General features: G+C 43.5%; 1 protein-coding gene across 2 annotated transcripts in view; it reads left to right on the top strand.

The window, feature by feature from the left end:
• The first annotated feature begins 379 nt into the window (after positions 1–379).
• Positions 380–18,826, top strand: part of RUNX1T1 (RUNX1 partner transcriptional co-repressor 1) — a 135,558-nt gene continuing 117,111 nt past the window's right edge. The window contains exon 1 of one of the 2 annotated variants that reach the window (XM_045805983.2): positions 380–851. Coding sequence is in view for 1 of the 2 variants with exons in the window: in XM_045805984.2 (XP_045661940.1) it covers positions 824–851 (28 nt within the window). In the remaining variant the exon portion in view is untranslated. The remainder of the gene's footprint in view (positions 852–18,826) is intronic. The other variant, XM_045805984.2, reaches the window with a different exon arrangement.

The following is an 18,826-nucleotide window of genomic DNA, read 5'->3' on the forward strand; positions in this document are numbered from 1 at the left end:
TTGGGTTACTGCAGGGCACTCGGGCCGCCGGAGAGCAGGCGGCCCGGGAAGGCATCATTAGGGAGCCAGCCCCACGTCCAGCCTGCACGGGAGAGGGCGAGGCTGGGAGGGAGGCCGCCCGCCCGCGCGCCCTAGCGAGCGGGGCCTGCCCATTGTTAACATATACTTGACCTCTGTGACCCCTGCACGACACAGATGTCTCCCACCTCCACCTCCCCCCCCGCCCCGCCGCGGGCCCTCCCCCCTGCACCTGGTAGCGGCCGCGCCGCCGCCTCCCTCCCGAGCGGCCGCGGCGCCCCGGGCGCGGGCGCGCGCCGGAGCCGGCCTGGTGCGGGCGCTCTCTGCGCACAGCGCGCGGCGCTCCTGCTCCCCGGCGGACGCCCGGCCGCCCTGCAGATAAATGCGTCGCCTTCCTCGACAGTGAGCGAGGGCGGGCGAGGCAGACGCAGACGCCGCCTGTGACAGTGGCAATTCCCTGCGCCCCACATCACATTTGTCTGCCACAGCAGCAACAACAGAAAAGCGGAGGGAGGGAGGCGGGAGGAGGGGAGCGGAGCTCCGCAAGTCTTGGGCTCTGCGTGGAGGCTGCGTTTGGCTGGCGTCCCCGACCCCGGGCTTTTTGCACCGCAGCTCGCAGTGCGCAGCGCCGGGCGGCCGCGGGCGCTCCGCCGGCGACTCCGCGGCCTCGTGGTGAGCGCGCGTGGGCGAGTGGCGGCGGACACTCTGGCCTCGCGGGGGAAGGCGCGCCGCGCCCTCGCCCCCTCGCCCCGCCGGCCGGTCGAGACGACGGGAAGTTTTATTTGCAGCTCGGACCCCGTGGCGGATGGTGGGACTCTCCAGCCCTGTGCAGTGTAAGTGCCCGCGGGAGGGCTGGGCCGGCGGGCGGGCAGCGGGGACTGGCCCCTGGCTATTACTGTTAATTATTATTCTGATGACCGTCATCTTCATTTGGATTGTTCGGCCGAGAGGCTGCAGTCTGTACTTGTCACTCAAATAGGGTAGGACTACCGCACCAGGGCCGAGAGGAACATCACGGGTGACTCCAGTATAAGATGACACTGAACTTCACGGGTCAGCTAAGGATGCAATTTTCACTCCTAGATTCCCCGCGCTGTTTTTTGCAAATATTTTTTTCTTTCCTCTCTATCATCGCGGTATGTGAGCAGAAAGATGGTGCGTAGTTCCCACCCCCCATCCTCCGACAGAACAACTGGTCAAGGTGGCTAAGGTGCGTTTGGCAGGTGGCCCTAAACCCGCATCGGGGGTTTGGTTTTGTTTTGTTTTTAAATGGAAGGGAAAGGCACGTTTCGATGGTGGAAAACTTAGCTCTAGGAGCAGGAGAGGCGAAATGTTAACTTGGAGACCCGGCTGCGACTGGGGTCCGGGTCCTCTTAGCGGCATCTAGGCGCTCTGCGCCCGCCTGCGAACTTTCTCCATTACTCCTGGGCGTTTGGGGTGCCCGAGCGGGAAGCCCCGGGCGGGCGAAGTCTCCCGACCGGGCGTCTCTAACCCAGGACGGGTCCAGGACTTCACCTCCGGCGGTAGTTGGGCAGCGTCGCACCTGCCTTGACCTCCGCTCGGGGTCCCGCTACTCTGCCTTTTGGGGGTTCCCCTTGCAGCCCCGACTCGGCGCTCGCGGCTCCCGAGCGGAAAGCAGAGCCTTATGCTCGGTAGCTCTTGCTCCGCAGAGCCCAGACGGGGAGCCACGTCCGCGGAATTCCTTTCGTTTTCCAGAAGACCGTCTGGTGAAGCCCCCGGGCCCCGCCGCCCACCACCCTCTGCGAACCTTAAAGTCCTGGGTGGGTTGGCGCACCCAGACCACTCTCCCGGAGCGGACCTTGCTCTGGCCAGGACACCTTAAGCAAAAACGGTTGTGTCGGCTCAGAGCGCTTAAATGCATTTTATGAAATTTTTTTTTTTTTTTTTTTTTTTTTTTGTAAGGGCGGTCAACCCTTGGAAAAGTTTGAGTACTACGATGCCGGAAAGTAGGATGTGAACCAAGACTGGTACTAAAAATAGTATCCAGACTCCCCCCTCACTGCCCCCCCCCCCCCGCCTTTCAGTTTCAGGGTTCCACTGGGGAGCTTTTGCAGCCCTTGGTCTCCTTATTCCTCGCAGAGCGTGGGATAGAAATCTTTAGAGCATAGTTTTTTTTGTTTTTTTTCCTCCGAGATGGGGCACCTCAAATCCCAGCGTGCCCGGTCCTGGCAGCTGTTTCCTCAGGGAACCTGCAGAATGTCGCTTTAAGGAGTAGCTCGCACTCCTCGTGGAGGAGGTCCTGCAGACCAGTCACCGAGGCCAGGGCGAGGGAGCGAGGACCAGGAGAGCTGGAGAGGCTACTTCAGACCAACTTCATGTGCTTAATGGAACTCTGAGCCCCCTTGAATTTTTAACTTCGCTTCCCTTAATTAGTCTGCCCAGGGCCTGTGTATAAATGGCTGTCCACAGCTGCTGCAAATTGATTTATCCCCTGATAAAGGTCGGGTTGCTGACCAAAGCATTTTCTTTCTACCTTCTGTGTGAACTGAAATCTGTTTTACAGGGTTTTTTTCTTTTTTTTCTCCTCCCTCTTCTAGTCTCCTTTTAAACATCTGTACGGTTTTTAAGTGCACTCAGTGGCTTTTATTATCATACCCCTCCCTTTGCATAGAATAGGAGTGGAACTGGGTCTGTGCCCAGTGAGTCCACACTCACCAGAATACAAATTGACCAGCGTCTCTGTGATAAACGGCTTGTTAGTGTTGGGGCCTCCTTTTAGTTTATTGCAGTGTTTTGCCTTGACCATGTGAGTCTTCTGTTGTGCCCAGTTTCTCCTGTCACACAGTTCCCTAGAAAAGGTCAACAAACACTATTGTTTCTTAAACCATCATAGCCCCAACCTGGGTGTTTATGTCAGCTGTGATGCGGGCGACCAGAAGCAAATCCATAATTCTGTCCTTAAAGTCTAATTTAGTATTAACATTATGGGGGCTTTCAAATCACATAGGGAGGTCTGATTTCTTTTTTTTTTTCCCTTTTCTTTCTTTTTAGTGATTTTTATTTTTTAAGGGAGGTCTGACAATCTCACCCAATATTCATCAGGGAATCTTAGTTTGACCCAGGCTTTTCTTGCAGCCAGGAGGGATGCTGAGGAAGTTAAGTCTGTCATTGCTTTACTTGTACTGTATTTCACATTTGATATTTCTTCAGTTTATTCTTTCAAAAGAGAAAAATCCAACCCAATCCAACCCAGGAATCCAGCTCATTCTGGGTGCCTATTAAATACTGACTTTATCTAAGACTTCTACTAAGAGAAGAACTTTATATTAGAAGTCTTTGTTTAAGCATTAGTAATTTTGTTGTAAACCATTTAGACAGCACTTTCTTTGAAAATCTAAATACTGAGTGGGAGAATTTGAGTATGTATGTAGCTTCTCCAGTGTCCAGTTCATACCTAATAGAAGCTGTGGGGGGAAATGGTCTGTTTTGTCCTTAATGTTTGGACAACTCAAAGCAGACCAGAAGTCTTTGAAATGATATTTTCCTTTGTAGACTTAGTCTCTGTGACCCACTAATATTTGCTGTTAATTTGATTTTTAAAATGATTCTTCAAGGACTTTCCTAAGAAGGGGCATTATACTTGCAATACAATGCAGACTGCCCTATTCAGTTGCAAGTTGCCGGAGGGAGTAGGACGGTGTGTGTTGCAGCTAGAGGACCGCAGCTTTTAAAGACTTTTACAATTTTTCCTTCCTGAAGAAAAGTGAAATATTGCTCTTGATGCTAGTTTTTGATGATGAGCTCTCCCATCGAGGGTGTTAGTCTTAGTGTTTGTAGATAAAAGAGCACTTCAAAATTGCAAGGAAGTACACAAATGTAAGGTGCTATTATCATTTATTTTATTGGAAAATAGAAGCTTAGCCAAAAAAAGACTCACTTTTTTTTTTTTTTTTTAAACATTGAAAAGGGATCACGAGAAAGAAATGCTTCCAATAGGAATGGTGGCCAGTGGTTGTCAGTTTAGGACATTCTTCACTGTCAAATCCTGTTTCTCACTTCTTTGATATGAACATCAGCTGACAGGCACTGAATGCAAAGCCTTCTTCATTGAGGTTTTATGCAGGCAACATAGCTCTTCATAGCAAAGCAGTCTGAAAAATTGGCACCTGCAGGATTTGCATGTGAAAAAAAACGAGTCAGTTGCATTTTACTGGAGTCTATTACTGTAAGTTATGTAAGTTCAGTGAGAAAAGCTATTTATTTGTTGCTGTTTGGGCACTTAAAAGTTCTTTGTTTTATGGACACCTTATTCCTCATGCAGTGACCCACAGACTTTATAGATAGCAGAAGCAGGGAGAAGTGATCTCTGGCTTTATAGAAGTTATTTATTTTTAACCATGTGTTTACAGAGTGCACTTACATTCATAGTTAATTTTTTTAAATGTGGCTTAAAAATGATGAAGTCCTACAACTTTCAGGATAATCTATCAGAAGTTAAACAAACACATAAAAAGAAGTGAACATAAATAGCCTTTGAAAGCAGTCTAGGACTTTAAGAGTTCTATACTTCAGTAACAAGATAAAATCTATAAAAAAAAATTAAACCTTTACACTTCTAAACTTCAGAAAAAATGTCTCCCCCCACACTGGTTCAATTGGCACCGAAGTGCCTTTTAAAAAATCATATTTGACACTATTTATTTAAAAATATCATATTTGACCCCAAAATAATGAACAAACGTTAACTCTACTAAAACAGCTTTGTGAACCTGGTGTTATCCATCAGTGGGAACATTTTATCCAGAATAAGTTATTATTACCCAAAGAGACACCTTCCAACTTCACTTTTTTACAGCCATTAATATAAGAGTTCCTAAATAATGTTTAAAGAACAGTGAACATTTTATTAAAGCAAACATTAGTTCAGTTTAATGGAGGTAATTGTAAGTGATAAGACAGAGCAGGTTATCTCTGTGTTGTTTAAACAGAAGGAGCTACTTTGCACCATTTCCAGTAGCCATCTGTAGAAGAGAAGGGTTTGCACCTGTCTGTCCACACTAATTATAGATTAGGGCCAAAGAAATGAAATTCGAGGAGGTTTTCAGCTAATGAAATCCATACTGATTTTATTGTAAATGTGTTTTATGTAAAGAGGGTGATGGTTGAGTTATGAGTGAATAAATCGGTATGTAGCTGTTAGGCACTTGGTTTTGAAGCACAATTCTGCTGCATTAACCTTTGATATTAAAAAAAAAAAGACAAACAACTTAGACAGGGATGCTAGCCTTTGTTTGACATCCATAGCTACAATTTAGTGAGCAGCAGTGAGGTTCAGTGTGCAACTGAAAATGCTGTAAAGCAGCTTAAATGTTAAGAATATTCTAATATTTTGAAATGCAGATGAAGTAGAAGGTAGGTTTTGTTTTAGGCACATAAAACATTAGAAAATTAGAAAGCTTTTTTCTTTTTTCTGCATTTCAGTTTCACATCCATGAGAAATTAAAGCAAAACGAGTGAGGAATGCATTCTGCAATAAAAGGTCACATGAATGTCTACCACATCTGTTTATAGTAATTATGAACATAATTAACATAAGAATTACAAATGAAATAATGACAAGCTGAGCAATGAGATATTATGCCATAATGGTCATATGTTGGAATTCTCACATTATAGCACACTAGAATTCACATACTCAAAGAAAGAAAGAAAATGCTAGATTTTTATCTGAATTAATGCTTCAAAACTTATCTGCCTGGGGCAGATGGACTTCTTGCTTTTATAGGAAGGTAACCTATTATTAAGAAAAGAACTAGTTGAAATTAAGATTTCTAGTCTCCAGCTTGGACTTTAAGACAGCTGTGATTATTGAAACCACTTTCTGTTGTACACTTATTCTGTGATTATACTTCTTGATTATTGTGCTTTTCTTTTTTTTTTTTTTTTAAATTGAAAGCTTTGCAGCAAAGTGTTTGCTTTGGAAGAGAGTCATGGATTCTTCCCATTTGAGAATTGGTTGATCTTTTCTAGAACTGTGAGCCAAAAGTCAATGAACAAACAAGGTAGTAATAGAAATACTGTGCATTTGCAAAATAAGAACATTGACAGATTAGCTTTTGCACAGTTTTTTTCATGCCTTTAGTGTTTGGATGCTTTCAAAAGAAAAATGTAAGCCTTTTCTGGGTTTGAAAGTAGTAGTGCATTGTTTTATTTATTTAAATAGCATTTTTCCCCCCAAAGAGCTTATAATGGAAAAATCAGTAAGCATTTGTAAGTTGTATTTTTTTCTTCCTGGAGTTGTGTTGGATTTACAGGCATTTGCATGTAGCCTGTGTCCAAATTGATCTAACTGAAATGTAATAAAGAGGAAGGTATGTGTGATTGCATCTGGTTATTCTGAATGCAGTTTTCTATAACAGCTAGAGAAAAGGTGAAAGGTGAGCTTTTATGAGAACTAAAATGATACTCTAGAAATCCGTTATTAAATTTAAAACATGTTAGAATGGCCGATTTTCACCCATTTAAAGTTCACGTGATTTTGTAATGTGCCCTGCCAAATGGCTTACTTCTTACCCTTGCACCCCTCTCTCACTATTGAACCTGGCCACTTTTTGAAGATTTATGGAGAAATATTACCTCGTTCTCGTCTCAGTGATACCACGAGGTTTTCCACATTATTGGATTACTGGAGGATTGTGGCAGACCCCTTTTTATCTGACATTCATTGCATGACAAGATTTTTCACACATGCCCTTCCCCCACCCCTGTCCAGCTTATTTTCATTCTGCCTTACCTATCAAATTTTTCTGAATTCTCTTCTTGGCGTGGGAGCATGGGGTTGGGGTTGGGGGTGGGGAGTCCACTACCCATAAAACTGTTTTTTGGTTAAGTGTTTTGGAGGGGGGTGTTTGATTAAACAATGCCTCTCATCAAACTTGTCTCTAAGAGACTCTCTTCCTTCTTGTCTTTTTCTCTATTAACTAGCCTTAGGCTTCCCTCCCCTCTACCATTTTGTCCCTTACCAAGACCCATGCATAAACCATGTTATGACCCAAAGTTCCACTGCGGCTGGGGCTACAGTGTAGGTCATGAACAATTATGCAGTTTATTGGCTACCTCGTTCTGAACTTGCTCTTCATTCTGCAGTGAGAGCTTCTTAACCAAGCTCCAGTGCTTTGAAATACAACACAACCAAAAACTCCCCCTTCCCCCAATAAAATAACTTTCTTTGCTGCATTATCTGCACTCCATTAAGGATCTGATCAGATGTTCCGATTGTCTGATGGGCACATTTAAAAGTGAACAGGGGCTCCTCTGGGGCCACTCAGGTGTATCTCCCTCCTGACCGTGATGGGGTAGAGGATGAACTCTGCGCTGACTGAGGCACATTAGCCCTTGCTTGTTTTCTGATTGATTCTCGGGCTCTGGGTGGGTGAGGAGCTGTGAAGCAGCTCAGGCCGAGATTGATTGCCTCAATTTCAAATTCCCACCTCCAAAACAGACTCTCAGATGTACACATAGGGAGCCCCCTCCCCCAACACGATTTCTGGAGATGGAGCAGGTGTGGAAGAGTCACCTGTAGCTACCAATCACAAGTGGTCCTTCTTATCACAGTGATGCTGGCAGCACAAGTCTTCTGGGACACTTTCAAGCCCAGGGAAAGAAATTTTCTATCTGTTGGTGTGGGTTGGGGAGGGGTGGAATCTTGGGTTATTGGGGCCAGCGAAGAGAGGGACAAGAACTTCCACTGGAGGTTGGTCTGGAAGAAGACTGGTAACAGCTGTGAGGGCTCAAATGGGTTTGTTTTGCAAATTGTGGCCATTGGGCTGGAGGTGAGATGGTGAATGTCTTATTGTTATGCTCTGCCAAAAAGGGAGCTCTTGATCCCTTCTGACCTTGACAGAACCTCCAAAATGTTCAGTCTGGCCCTGAAACAGGGAAATGCAGTTGGCTAGTCTGGATTCCTCCCCTTTTCTTGGAGGAGGGGCAGTTTGAGGGATGTAAGCAGCCCCCAGCCCCCCCGCCGTCACCCTTAGCCAGCTTTGGGGTACCTCGCACCCACTTGCTGCCCCCCTCCTGGGGCCCGAGCCCCCACCTTTTTCATCCCTTTCGGTTTCTTCCCTCCAGCCTGTGCCTCTTCCCTCTCCCTCTCTCTCTCCCACTTTTCCTCCCTCTCGCGCTCCGTCTCACACGCACCCTCTGTTTATTTTCCTGCCTCCATCTGGGCCCTGCTGATATTGTAATCACCCTGATGCACGTTGGCTTCTCTCCTCTCCCTCCTGCGCTCACACACTCACTCACACACAATGTGCCATCCTGACAAGCCTTTTACTTCTGATAAGCTCCGATGTGTGTTTAATGAATACAAAGCCGCGGTCTGGGTGCCGCCTCGGCTGCGGCCGCCTCTCCTGCGCTCCTTTGCCAGAAGGTAATCTCCGTGAACGGGGAGGGGAGGCGAGCGGGGAGGAAGGAGGGGTGGGGGGGTGGGGGGAGCGGGGAAGCTGCTTTTCTCTTTCCCTCTCTCCCTTTCCAAATGATTCAGAAGTCGATAAGACCAGGAGAAGTGAAGATGTAACATGTTATCTGTCGCTCCTCTTAGCTGGCGGAGAGAATTTACATTTAAAGATTAGCAGAGGGAGAAAGAGAAATCTGCCTTTTGTTGTGCGGGGTGAGGAGGAGGCATCAGTCCTGGCCTGGACGCTATCTCCCATCACCTCTGCTATCCAGACAGGACTCACCGAGGTGAGATTACCGGAGGGCCTTATCTTTAATTGGGTTTAGTTTTGCCAGTCTGAATAGGTTTAAAGAGACTCGATAAAGGGGGAACAATAGATTATTTATTGACTGAATGCTGAAGCCTCTAGATGAAGAGGGACGAGAAAAAGCTGCTTAACAACTTGATTAGTTTATTTTAATTTTTATTTTAAGGTGAGCCTGTCTCTCTCCTGGTGCAGGGAAGGGCCATAGAACTTAGGTGAAATTGAATGACTGGAATGTCTTCTTTCCTCTTCATCCCCCACCCCCTGCCCTTCTCAGCACCATCTCCCTTATTTTAACAGGAGTTTCATTTACCTCTTGTGTTTCGGATTGATAAACTGAGCAGAAAGGGTAGTGGCTTTTGGAATTGATCATTCGTGCTGGGTTTTGTGTGACTTGTTTGGAATGGGTGTTGAACTGATACAAACGGTGGGACTTGAATGAATGAGAAAAGCAAATGAAGACTACTTTTAATATGCAGTTAGTCGATTTGGTAGTATGGTTTCAGCATGGTTTAGAGAAAAAAACATTGTTCTGACGCCGTTAGGTAGACTTGTGTTTTGGATTTGAAACACGGAATTTTTCCTTGGAGTGGGTTTTAAAAAAGAAGAGTAAAAAAAAGAAATGTTTTATTGACTCATGAGTGTATTTCAAAAAATTACAGTGTCAACTTTGTAATGGTCTTAAAACGGATAAAAGTGAAAAAAAATTTTGGTTTGCCTCGTATACACCGTCAAGATAGGTGTTTTCATAGGTAAATATGATCCAGTAACTAAAAGCCTAATTAAAATTTGTTTAAAGCTGGGGGGGGCATGTTTCCTTGTTGACAGCGGCAGATCGATTGGGTAAGACAATAGAGTCCCATTATTTCACTTCCATTGACTGAACATATTGACATTTCAGGTTTGCTGTTGCCTCAGTGAGCATGATGAAACACTGAAATTCACAGACCAACTGGCCCGAGTGGCACATATATTACTGTATGTCATTTCTGCCTTCAGGTTACCTTATCCCCCAGGCAGAATGGGAATGGACAGCCTGGAATCCTTCGGAAGGGGTAGAGCTGTGTTGGCTAAGAAACTAGAGGTAGCATGTCTTAGGAGCGTGTTTAATTTTACCCAGAATTGGTCGTTACGGAGAAATACGTGGAGCGCTTTTATTGAAAAATCTGGGAAGCATCCTCGCTATTCATCTTGCGCATGTTACATAGAAGAATACCCATTTTCAAGATTTATCTTTACGTCCTCCAGAGGTGTCTGCAGGGAGTGGTTGGTCACATCATTTAGGTGTTTACCAGCTTGTGCTTGGGTGAGAACTGTTCTTCCCCAGTCCGGGGTACTCAGACATGAAAGCACCTGCTGAAGCTATATCTGGTCAAAAGAACGTGTAAGGCCCCTACCAAAATAGGGCCTGACTTGGACGTTTTTGTTTCTTGTGTTCTTCTGGTGGGTGGACAACGAAAATGGGATGTATGTGTTTTATGCCCGTAGACATGCATAGACAGTAATACGTGTATATTCCAAGCAGAGGCAGAGGAAATAGTAAGTATTGTCCTTATCTTCTTAGTGTAATCTTTCCTTTTATATATTTTGCATAGTCTTTGCATAATACAACTAAGTATTGGGCAGAACTGCGTCAAAGAAATTTGAGATATACAACAGTGAGTATGGGAAAAAAAACCAGAAGGGACTTAACATATTTTTTAAAAAGTTTAATGAAGATATAAAACTATTATGAATATGCTTTATACACAGCAATTGTTGCCATCAAGTAGGCAACTGATGCCCTTTGCAGTGTTTAGAACAAAACTAGTCCTTTATACCATTTTCATGAAAATGTTAGGTTTCTATTTGATCAGCAGGTGCTGTTGAGATGAAAGCCATGTGTAAATTTTCAGAAGGCCAAAAGTGTCAATTCAGAAAAGGAAAGTGATAAGAGAAAATGCAATCAGTTTTCCTGTTTTCAATTTGTGCAGGATTTGAAGAGCTGTTTTGTTAAACTGCTACATCTGCTCCAATATGAATATTGAACTACTTCCACTAAAAATAACAGCCTATAATTTGGAAGCTACTGCAGTCTTTTGTTAGTGTGAGTGGGTTATTTAAAAACAAAAAAACAAAAAAAAATAAAAAAATAAAAAAAAAAGACAATTTTCTATTCTGACAATCTCTTGCTTAATGTGCATTTTCATTTGTTGGCACTTTTATCCTCAGCAGATAAATGGTATTATGCAATTAGGACCTCATCTTGTTTGACTATGAAAGAGGTTTCCATAGGTGACAGTCTTGGTAATATGAAAAGGGCTCATACAAAGCAAAATTCATTTTTAAATAATCTGTTTAAATACAGTTATTTAAAATGAGATAGCTACTCCTTGCATTCTCTAATACTACAATTTTTAACTTACTGCTGACTATTATAACAAAGTTAACACTATTCTGTTGCATACTGAGCATTCTGTGATTTATTTCACCTTTAATATACTGCAAATGTAAGTTTAAACTAATCAGGGATATTTTACCTAACAGGGCTTTCAGAATAATTTTTTTCATGCTTAAATAAAATGATTAAATTATGCTTGAGTGCCTGCATACAAAAGCTTTAGCTTCTATAGTACTGCTAATCAAATAAGTTTTATGGGCAGGGAAAGCACTGCATTAGAGAAAAATTGGATGCATTTTACTAGTGACGTTTCCAGGAAAGACAAGTTCTTTGTAAATCATCTGGTATTAATGAAGAAGAAAACTCTAACACATCTTAAACAATCGTAATAAAAATAATACTTCATCCCTTTAATAAGAAAATGAATGGCATTGCTATGCATGTAAAACTGGGCGTAGAGAATTAAGGTAGAAGGAAGACTGATGAAATTTGGATCAGGTTCAATATTGACTCTATCCACAATTGCTGTTGGGTTGACTTGTGGCTACAGTAATTTGTCCAGGTTGAGACGTGATCACTGCTTAGGATCAATTGGAGGCTACGTAGCTTTGTGGCTTCACACTTGAATAGCCAGACACACTCTTCACAGCTAAACTCCGAGTATCTCCAGGATGGATTAGGGGCAAGACAGACATTGGGACACAGGAGGAGGATGGATATTAACAAATGCAATGTTTCTTCTGCACCACCAACTGAAAAGAAGTGGTGGTTGGTAGAATAGTAGTGAGTGTGTGTCCCTGTGATCCCAGGCATGTAACCAGCCAACGAATAATGCTTTTAAGCAATGTAATTTCCAGTTCGAAGCCAAATTGTGGCATATTGTGCTGGTACAGCTTTCAGAGACCTGGGCAGCGTGTGGGTGGATTCCCCGGGTACAGCACCAAGTACTTTGCCACTCTCAAGAAATGGTGCTGAATCGCAGATCGGTACTGTAAGGAAAGTTTATTTCACGGGCACAGTCCCATCATTTGGGGACGTGATCTCCTAATGAGTTGTCTTGTGCTGAAGCCACATTGAGCGTGGAAGCCTCAGTACTTTATAAGGCGTCAGCAGGGGGGAAGCTGCTTTTGACTCTTCTCAAGATGTTCATGCTTTAAGAAGTGATGCGGTATGGCCCCACGATTGAGCTCTAAGGCGAGACCGTCCTGTGTGAAGGTTAAACCGTCAATGCTGCTGAGAACCGCTAACATTTTCACGGACTGGGACTGTGAGAGACCTACTTTTAAAAATCCCCCTGCGTTGATAGTTCTAATAGAGATGACCTTACAGTGCCATCCACGAGGGGATTAAGCAGGCGTTTGTTTTATAGATTTCATATTGGTCAAGCTCTCTAAGGCAGATCGCTGTTTGGGTGACTAGGGCCTTGAGAATCTGGATCTTGTTAAATGAGCACACAAATGTAGAAATTTCCCGTGTGTCCCACAGTCTCCGCACCTCTCAGTGCCGGAGGGAATGTGATTGACTAGCTTCATTAATCTTTTAGCAGCTGGGTCGTAGACCACTTCTGAGTGTGCTCTGGGCTTTCAAGGGCTGCCACCTAGTTGTTGGTCTTGGGAGAGAGAAGAGGAACTGATAGCTACTGAAGGCCTACTATGAGCCTGGCGTTCAGCCTCACCTGCATTCTTGTTGCTGGTTTTAACTAAATTATAAAGCAGCATTTCACTTCATTTCAAAGACTGGCTATAACTGCTCTTCTGGCTTGACCTTTGGCCTCAATATGGAAAACCAAGATTTCCTTGTGTTCCCCAACTTAATTACCTACTTTGTTCCTGAGTTTGAATAACGAGAGGCTTGTTTTCTGAATACCTGGCTTAATATTCTCCTTAACAGCCCTGATCTGTGCAGCCATTGCTTTCTTTTGCCCTTGCCCCAGCCTAGGAATCACAGGGGCTACTTGCTGACAGACATCCTTGGACACGCCCAAGAGTATGCCAGTCTGTGTCCCTCAATACCTCCCATTCCAGGCTTTTCCATTACTAAATTCTGTTCCCTCATCAGAATACCACCTTCCTGCACTACGCTGAAGCCATGAGGAATCAGGCTCTTCCCTTTCGTGATCTCCTTCGGCACTCTTGAGTTGTCTTCTGCCTAGTCTCCCTCATCCCTGAGTCTCAGCGCATCTCAGTTGGTCAAGCTGTATTTTGATCTATGCAGCTCCCAATTCAGCCAAGTCCAACTTCCTTCATTTCTCAAGAGGAGAGGAATTCCGCACCATTAGGAGCTTGCAGGTGGAGTTATGTAATGTAAAACACTATATATTATAAAAAGAAGGACCTGGTGTGTGTGTGTGTGTGTGTCCCCATGACTAATGGGTAAACTGAGGTTCCCCTTCCAGTTCAGTCACCATTCTGCCGCGTGGCCCCAGATGCATGCCACCCTTCAGGTGAATTCTTCAGAAGTAAAAGGAAGGGTAGATTCAGTGATCCTTAGGCTTCTCAACTCTCCTATGTACGAGTCTATGTGTGATGCTGGAAGTAGGCTTTCAAGAATTTCCCATGGTTAGGTGCATGAAAAAAAATCCTTAATTATTAATTCTGAGCAGGTGGGGGTTGGGGAGGCACTCCTAGTCTCCATATGGCTGGAAAATAGAACCAGTATAGAACACCATTATCTCCTCACTCTTCTCCATTGTAAAGAAGTGGCACTGAGAACAGGGAGCCATTTTTTTTCCCACAGCCATCCTGGAGCTTAAATGACTGTCTGAAATTTTAGTTATTACTGTATCTTTTTAAAAGGTGAATGAAGAAGGCATGAGTCTGTTTATGCAGTGAGAACTAAAGATTTCAGGTTTTGCTCAAGGAAAATAGCCTTTATGCTTTCACCTCATGGTTGCTGGACAAGATGGACTTGGTGCTTGGGGACAGGAGTGAGGGGCTAGAAGCTAAAGCTTGGTGGTGATTGGTTGTGCTTACGAGGCATTCGCCGTACCCCATTGTCTCAAGGTTTGGACCTAAGTCACTTGGAAATTTAGAAAATGGCTTCTTAAAACCATTTTTTGGAGAGAACTTGGTAAGTAACAGCTTATTTAAATGAACAAGGACACATTATCATTTGGTGAAGAATCAGCTCTTAAATAAGAAAGACTGAAATTGTCCTGTAGCATTGTCTGAAGAAATAGTCTGCTATTGGTTTTAAAAGCCCAAATATTACCAGTAACACTTCGATTTCATACTTTAGTTTGTACACAATTTAGACATTATTGGAAGTTTAATCCTAATTTGCGAAATTGTTAATAATGACGTGGAGCTGGATTGTTTTGGAACTTAGAGGCTATGGCATTTGACCAAGGAGAGCACCTTGTCATCACCCAGGGTGGCAGTAGAAACTTCTGCTGTTTACTAGGACTCTCTGCCATTGGCAGGACTTGGAAGTAATGTTATTTTCATCTGTCATTAGAAATGGAAGCCACAGGAATTACTGTTGCTTCATGGGTTGTACAAGATTTGTGCGTTGGCATTCAAGGTGCAGTGAGAGGCCAAACTGAAGTGGTTTTTGTTTGTTTCTTGCCACCAAGGAGAATCTCTTCAAAGTAGGTATGCAGTGAGCTCTTAGTTGGTACCTAACTTGACTGGGTTGACTATTGCATCAGAGAAATTAGAAGATCGCATGAGATGTAATGGCAGGTTGTCTAAAGGAGTTCAAGAGCTAGGTGGGCGCTAATAACACGAGAGGAAATGAAGCCAGAGCAGTGGTGAGCTAGAGGCGGTGGGCAGAGCCCTCAGGGAGAAAACTAGCCATAGGAGGCTGTTACAAAGAGTGTTTGTGAAGCCCCTTCCACTAGACCTTTTGGGGAGCGCCCCTGGTGATGCTCAGGGAGGAGATCTGAGAGATATTGGGAAAGCAAATAGGGAATGGTACCTGCAGATGCTGGTGTGGTCTCAGGGGGCAGGGACCAGCGCAGCAGCATTGCAGGAAGCATTTCAAATGCACATCCCATGGCAATGAGGGTATCAGCAGCTGGAAAGTCATCCTCCAGGGGATGTCATTAAGCATGGTGCAAGTTGTGCTTTAAAGACAGTCTTAGAAAGTGGGTTGGTCTCTATGGTGAAAACTAGATGTACCGTACTCCTTTCCCTAACCTCAAGATCTAGGAAGATGTGAGCTGTAAGACAGGTCATGAAAGACTGCTAGTTTATTTTCTGAATCTATGCATATGTTATGTACACAGTGATGAGCAAACACAGCTGGGAAGAACAGCAGATGATATTGGGACTGGAACTGTGGTGTTTATCAGACTGACATAGTAATCCTTCTTTCCCGTGAAAGTGTTCTTTTTTAAGTGACTGTTAGGATTCTGTAACTTTTATCATGTGTCAGACAAGTATTCTTTCCCACCTAACCCCTTTGCCTACCTGTCACACATTTTCATTCTCATCTCTAGCTAGATTTATTTAGAGATGAGATCCACATTCGACCTCTGATGGGAAACAAATGTGGATAGTGAATTCTCGTCCTTTTGTTCAAATAAGGATAGGTAAGTCTGTTCAGGTCTAAATGGAAAGTAAATGTGCTCAATCTCCACTGACTTGTCCAAGGCAAGCTTTGAGTTGGCTAGAGGGAGCAGGTATAAAATATCAGAGAAAAATATAAATGAAGAGCGGTAAAATGAACAACCCATTAAACCAGATTTTCCTATTTTTAAAGAAAAGCGTATGCTCTTTGGGTAGTCCTAGTAAGGACCATTTTTAGAATATCTGAAAGAAAAAAATTCTTACTCTTGCCTGTCCATCAGAAGTAAATTAAGAAATTAATAAATATTAAATGAATGCCTACTATGTGTAAAGCGGGTGTGAAGATGGAGACATAGGCTAGGTAGTAGGTTTGTAAACATACATACAGTGTATACGTCTAGTGGTATATGGAGAATTCAGTGTGCACTTAATTCCCACTGAATGATAAACCCACTCAGGACAAATCAGATTGCTACATAAGATGGTGGGCTTAATGGCTTAACCAATTAAATGGTATAGTAAATTTTAGAGGGGGGAGTGAGTTGGAATTTCAGCTTGTCTTAAGACAGGATTTATCAAAGTAGAGTTATTGTAATGGGCTTGTGGGCAGTTATAAAGTAGGAATGTGGAGGGCAGAAAGCCAGGTGTGGAAGAGGCTTATGGAGGACTATTGGGGTGGAGTGAGTGGGGTTGAAGAGAGAATAAATTGAAGAATGTGGCTGTATCAAAAAGGACCTATGGGTGATTATTGGCAAATGAGCGCGGAAAGATCCTCAGTGTTTTGAATATGAAGCATTTTGATTTAAGCTTTATCTTCGGAGGAAGCCAGGAGTTTTTAAAACTGTGTCTTATGAGACCCGCTAGGGTGGGACTGGGTGTGAAGGATGCCTAGCCTGGGTTCACACCCTTTCGTTGGTCTTAGCATTGGGAAACCAGAATAGTTCTGCTTTTATGACAAATTGTTTTATATGTTCGATTTTCTTGTTTGGCTTCTTTTGGACAAAGGATGCCATGGTGAAATAGATCTCAATAAAACCAAAGGAAAAACAAAAAAATTTGTGCTAGACAAGGGGAAACCATGGACCCAATTAAAGTCATGTTTCTCAAGAGTTGGTTTGCTTGTGATCAGTCAGATGGGTGGGAATGAGGGAACGACCGGAGGCCAAGGCCAAGGAGGAAGCTTGTGGCAGCAGCTTCGATTTTTAGATACTGGATCAGGATGACCAGGATTGGGTTTGTGGGAGGGGAAAGGAAGAGGCAGATGTAAGAGGCATTGCAGAGGAATAATAATTAGAACTTGGATACAGGGGTGAGTTTACGGAAGCAGAGTTGACAATTTGGATTATGTGTCCAATGTACTTGGCTTGCCAGAATTTTTAAATTTATTTTTAAAAGATTTATTTATTTGAGAGAGAAGGAGAGAGCGAGCAAGCATGTGAGCGCACATGAGCAGGGGGAGGGGCAGAGAGAGAATCTCAAAGAGACTCCCCACTGAGCGCAGAGCCCAATGGGGCTCCATCTTAACTACCCTGAGATCACGACCCAACCTGAAATCAAGAGTTGGATACTTAACCGACTGAGCCACCCAGGTGCCCCGAGCTTGCCAGAATTTAGAATCCCTTCGGATGTGTAAGGAGCAGCTTCCTACTCCTCATAACTCAAGGTCTCCTGTGACTCAGAGGCACAGCCTCCAGAAAGAAGCCTCAGAGCCCGTTTATAAATCCCTGCCCCAGGGATTCCTGTGGTCTAGCTCCTCTTGGAAAATGGTGATAGGGCTGTCAAGGGGTAGGTGTTCCTTAAAGAGTAGTTGTTGCATGGAGGACTTTTACTGCTCTCTCTGGGACATGGCTCCCTTAGGTGCTTTACCTTCTTGCGTGAATTTTAACCTGTTCTGAGATTCCTTCCTTTTTTGCAGGTACTTCTGGGCCGTGGTGGGGGGATAAAAAGAGGTCGGGTGGGCTGGGTCTGGACCCTTCATTTTCTACCAGGGCTGCCTATTTTACCTTTTTCAGGCACTGAACTTTTATTTGTGAGATAATTTATGAAACTTCATTCAATCCTAGCATTATGTAGAGAAGAGAAGGCAGGGAACAGAGAGTAAGGAGTTAGGAGAAGTTAATGAAAGAGCTGAGATGTGCTTATACACTAGTGTGTCCCAGACTTTGTGGGGGGCAGGAGTGAGAGTTACTTCAAGAGGCCTTTGGACTCACAGTCATTCAGGAAGTATCGCAAATGTTGCCTGTAGACCAAATACTTTATGCAATGACATTATTCAAATATATGTTTAAAGAACAAAAATGTATTAAAATTTCACTGAGTTACTAGAAACTTATCTTGATTCATTTTATAATCAGCCAATAGTAAACAAAATACTATCCATAGAAGGGTCCATGATTTTTTAAAAATAGAGGCCTCCTATTGGAAAAGTCAAGGAGTCCCTTTTATATGTTAAGGGACAGCATTAAATCTTTATGATTAAGTTGCTTGCTAATCAACTCCTCTACTTAAGGGATTTTAGTTATTGAAGGAAACAACAGCAAAAATCTACCAGTTTTGGGACTTTTAGGTCTGCTTCATCTAGATAATATTATTTCAGGGTATTTCACCTTGTTTTTTCCAGTATCGTTTAATTTGAAAAACACACTGGTGGTTCTTTTTTATTTTATTTATTTATTTATTTGGGAGAGGGAGAGAATCTTTTTTTTTAAAGATTTTATTTATTTATTTATTTATTTATTTATTTATTTATTTAGAGAGCACACAAGCACGAGTGGGGGGGGGTCAGAGGCAGAGGGAGAGAGGACGAGAGAAAAGCAGACTCCCTGCCCAACAGGGAGCCCGACACCTGCTTGATCTCAGGATCCTGAGATCATGACCTGAGCTGAAATCAGGAGTCAGATGCTTCACCGACTGAGCCACTCAGGTGTCCCGCCCCGCCTCCCCCCCCCCTTTTTTTTTTCTTTTTCACTCTTTGAAGTTTAACCAAATTTGGAGTTTGTGGTTTCGTTGTAACATCTGTCAGATTGGAATGTTTTAAGACTGTTTTCCTGTTGTTAGTTGTGCTTGATAAGAATTAATCCTAGGCAGTCAGAAAAGGACCTCAGCCTAAAAATCAATCTATAGTGTTTAAAAGAATGAGACCAATTCAAATGTGTTGATCTGGAATCATCCTGAGATATATGGTGAAATGGGAGAAG

The sequence above is a fragment of the Ursus americanus genome, chromosome 9 (genome assembly GCF_024610735.1).
Source record: "Ursus americanus isolate L20-20 chromosome 9, mUrsAme1.1.p, whole genome shotgun sequence".
NCBI lineage: Eukaryota > Metazoa > Chordata > Mammalia > Carnivora > Ursidae > Ursus > Ursus americanus.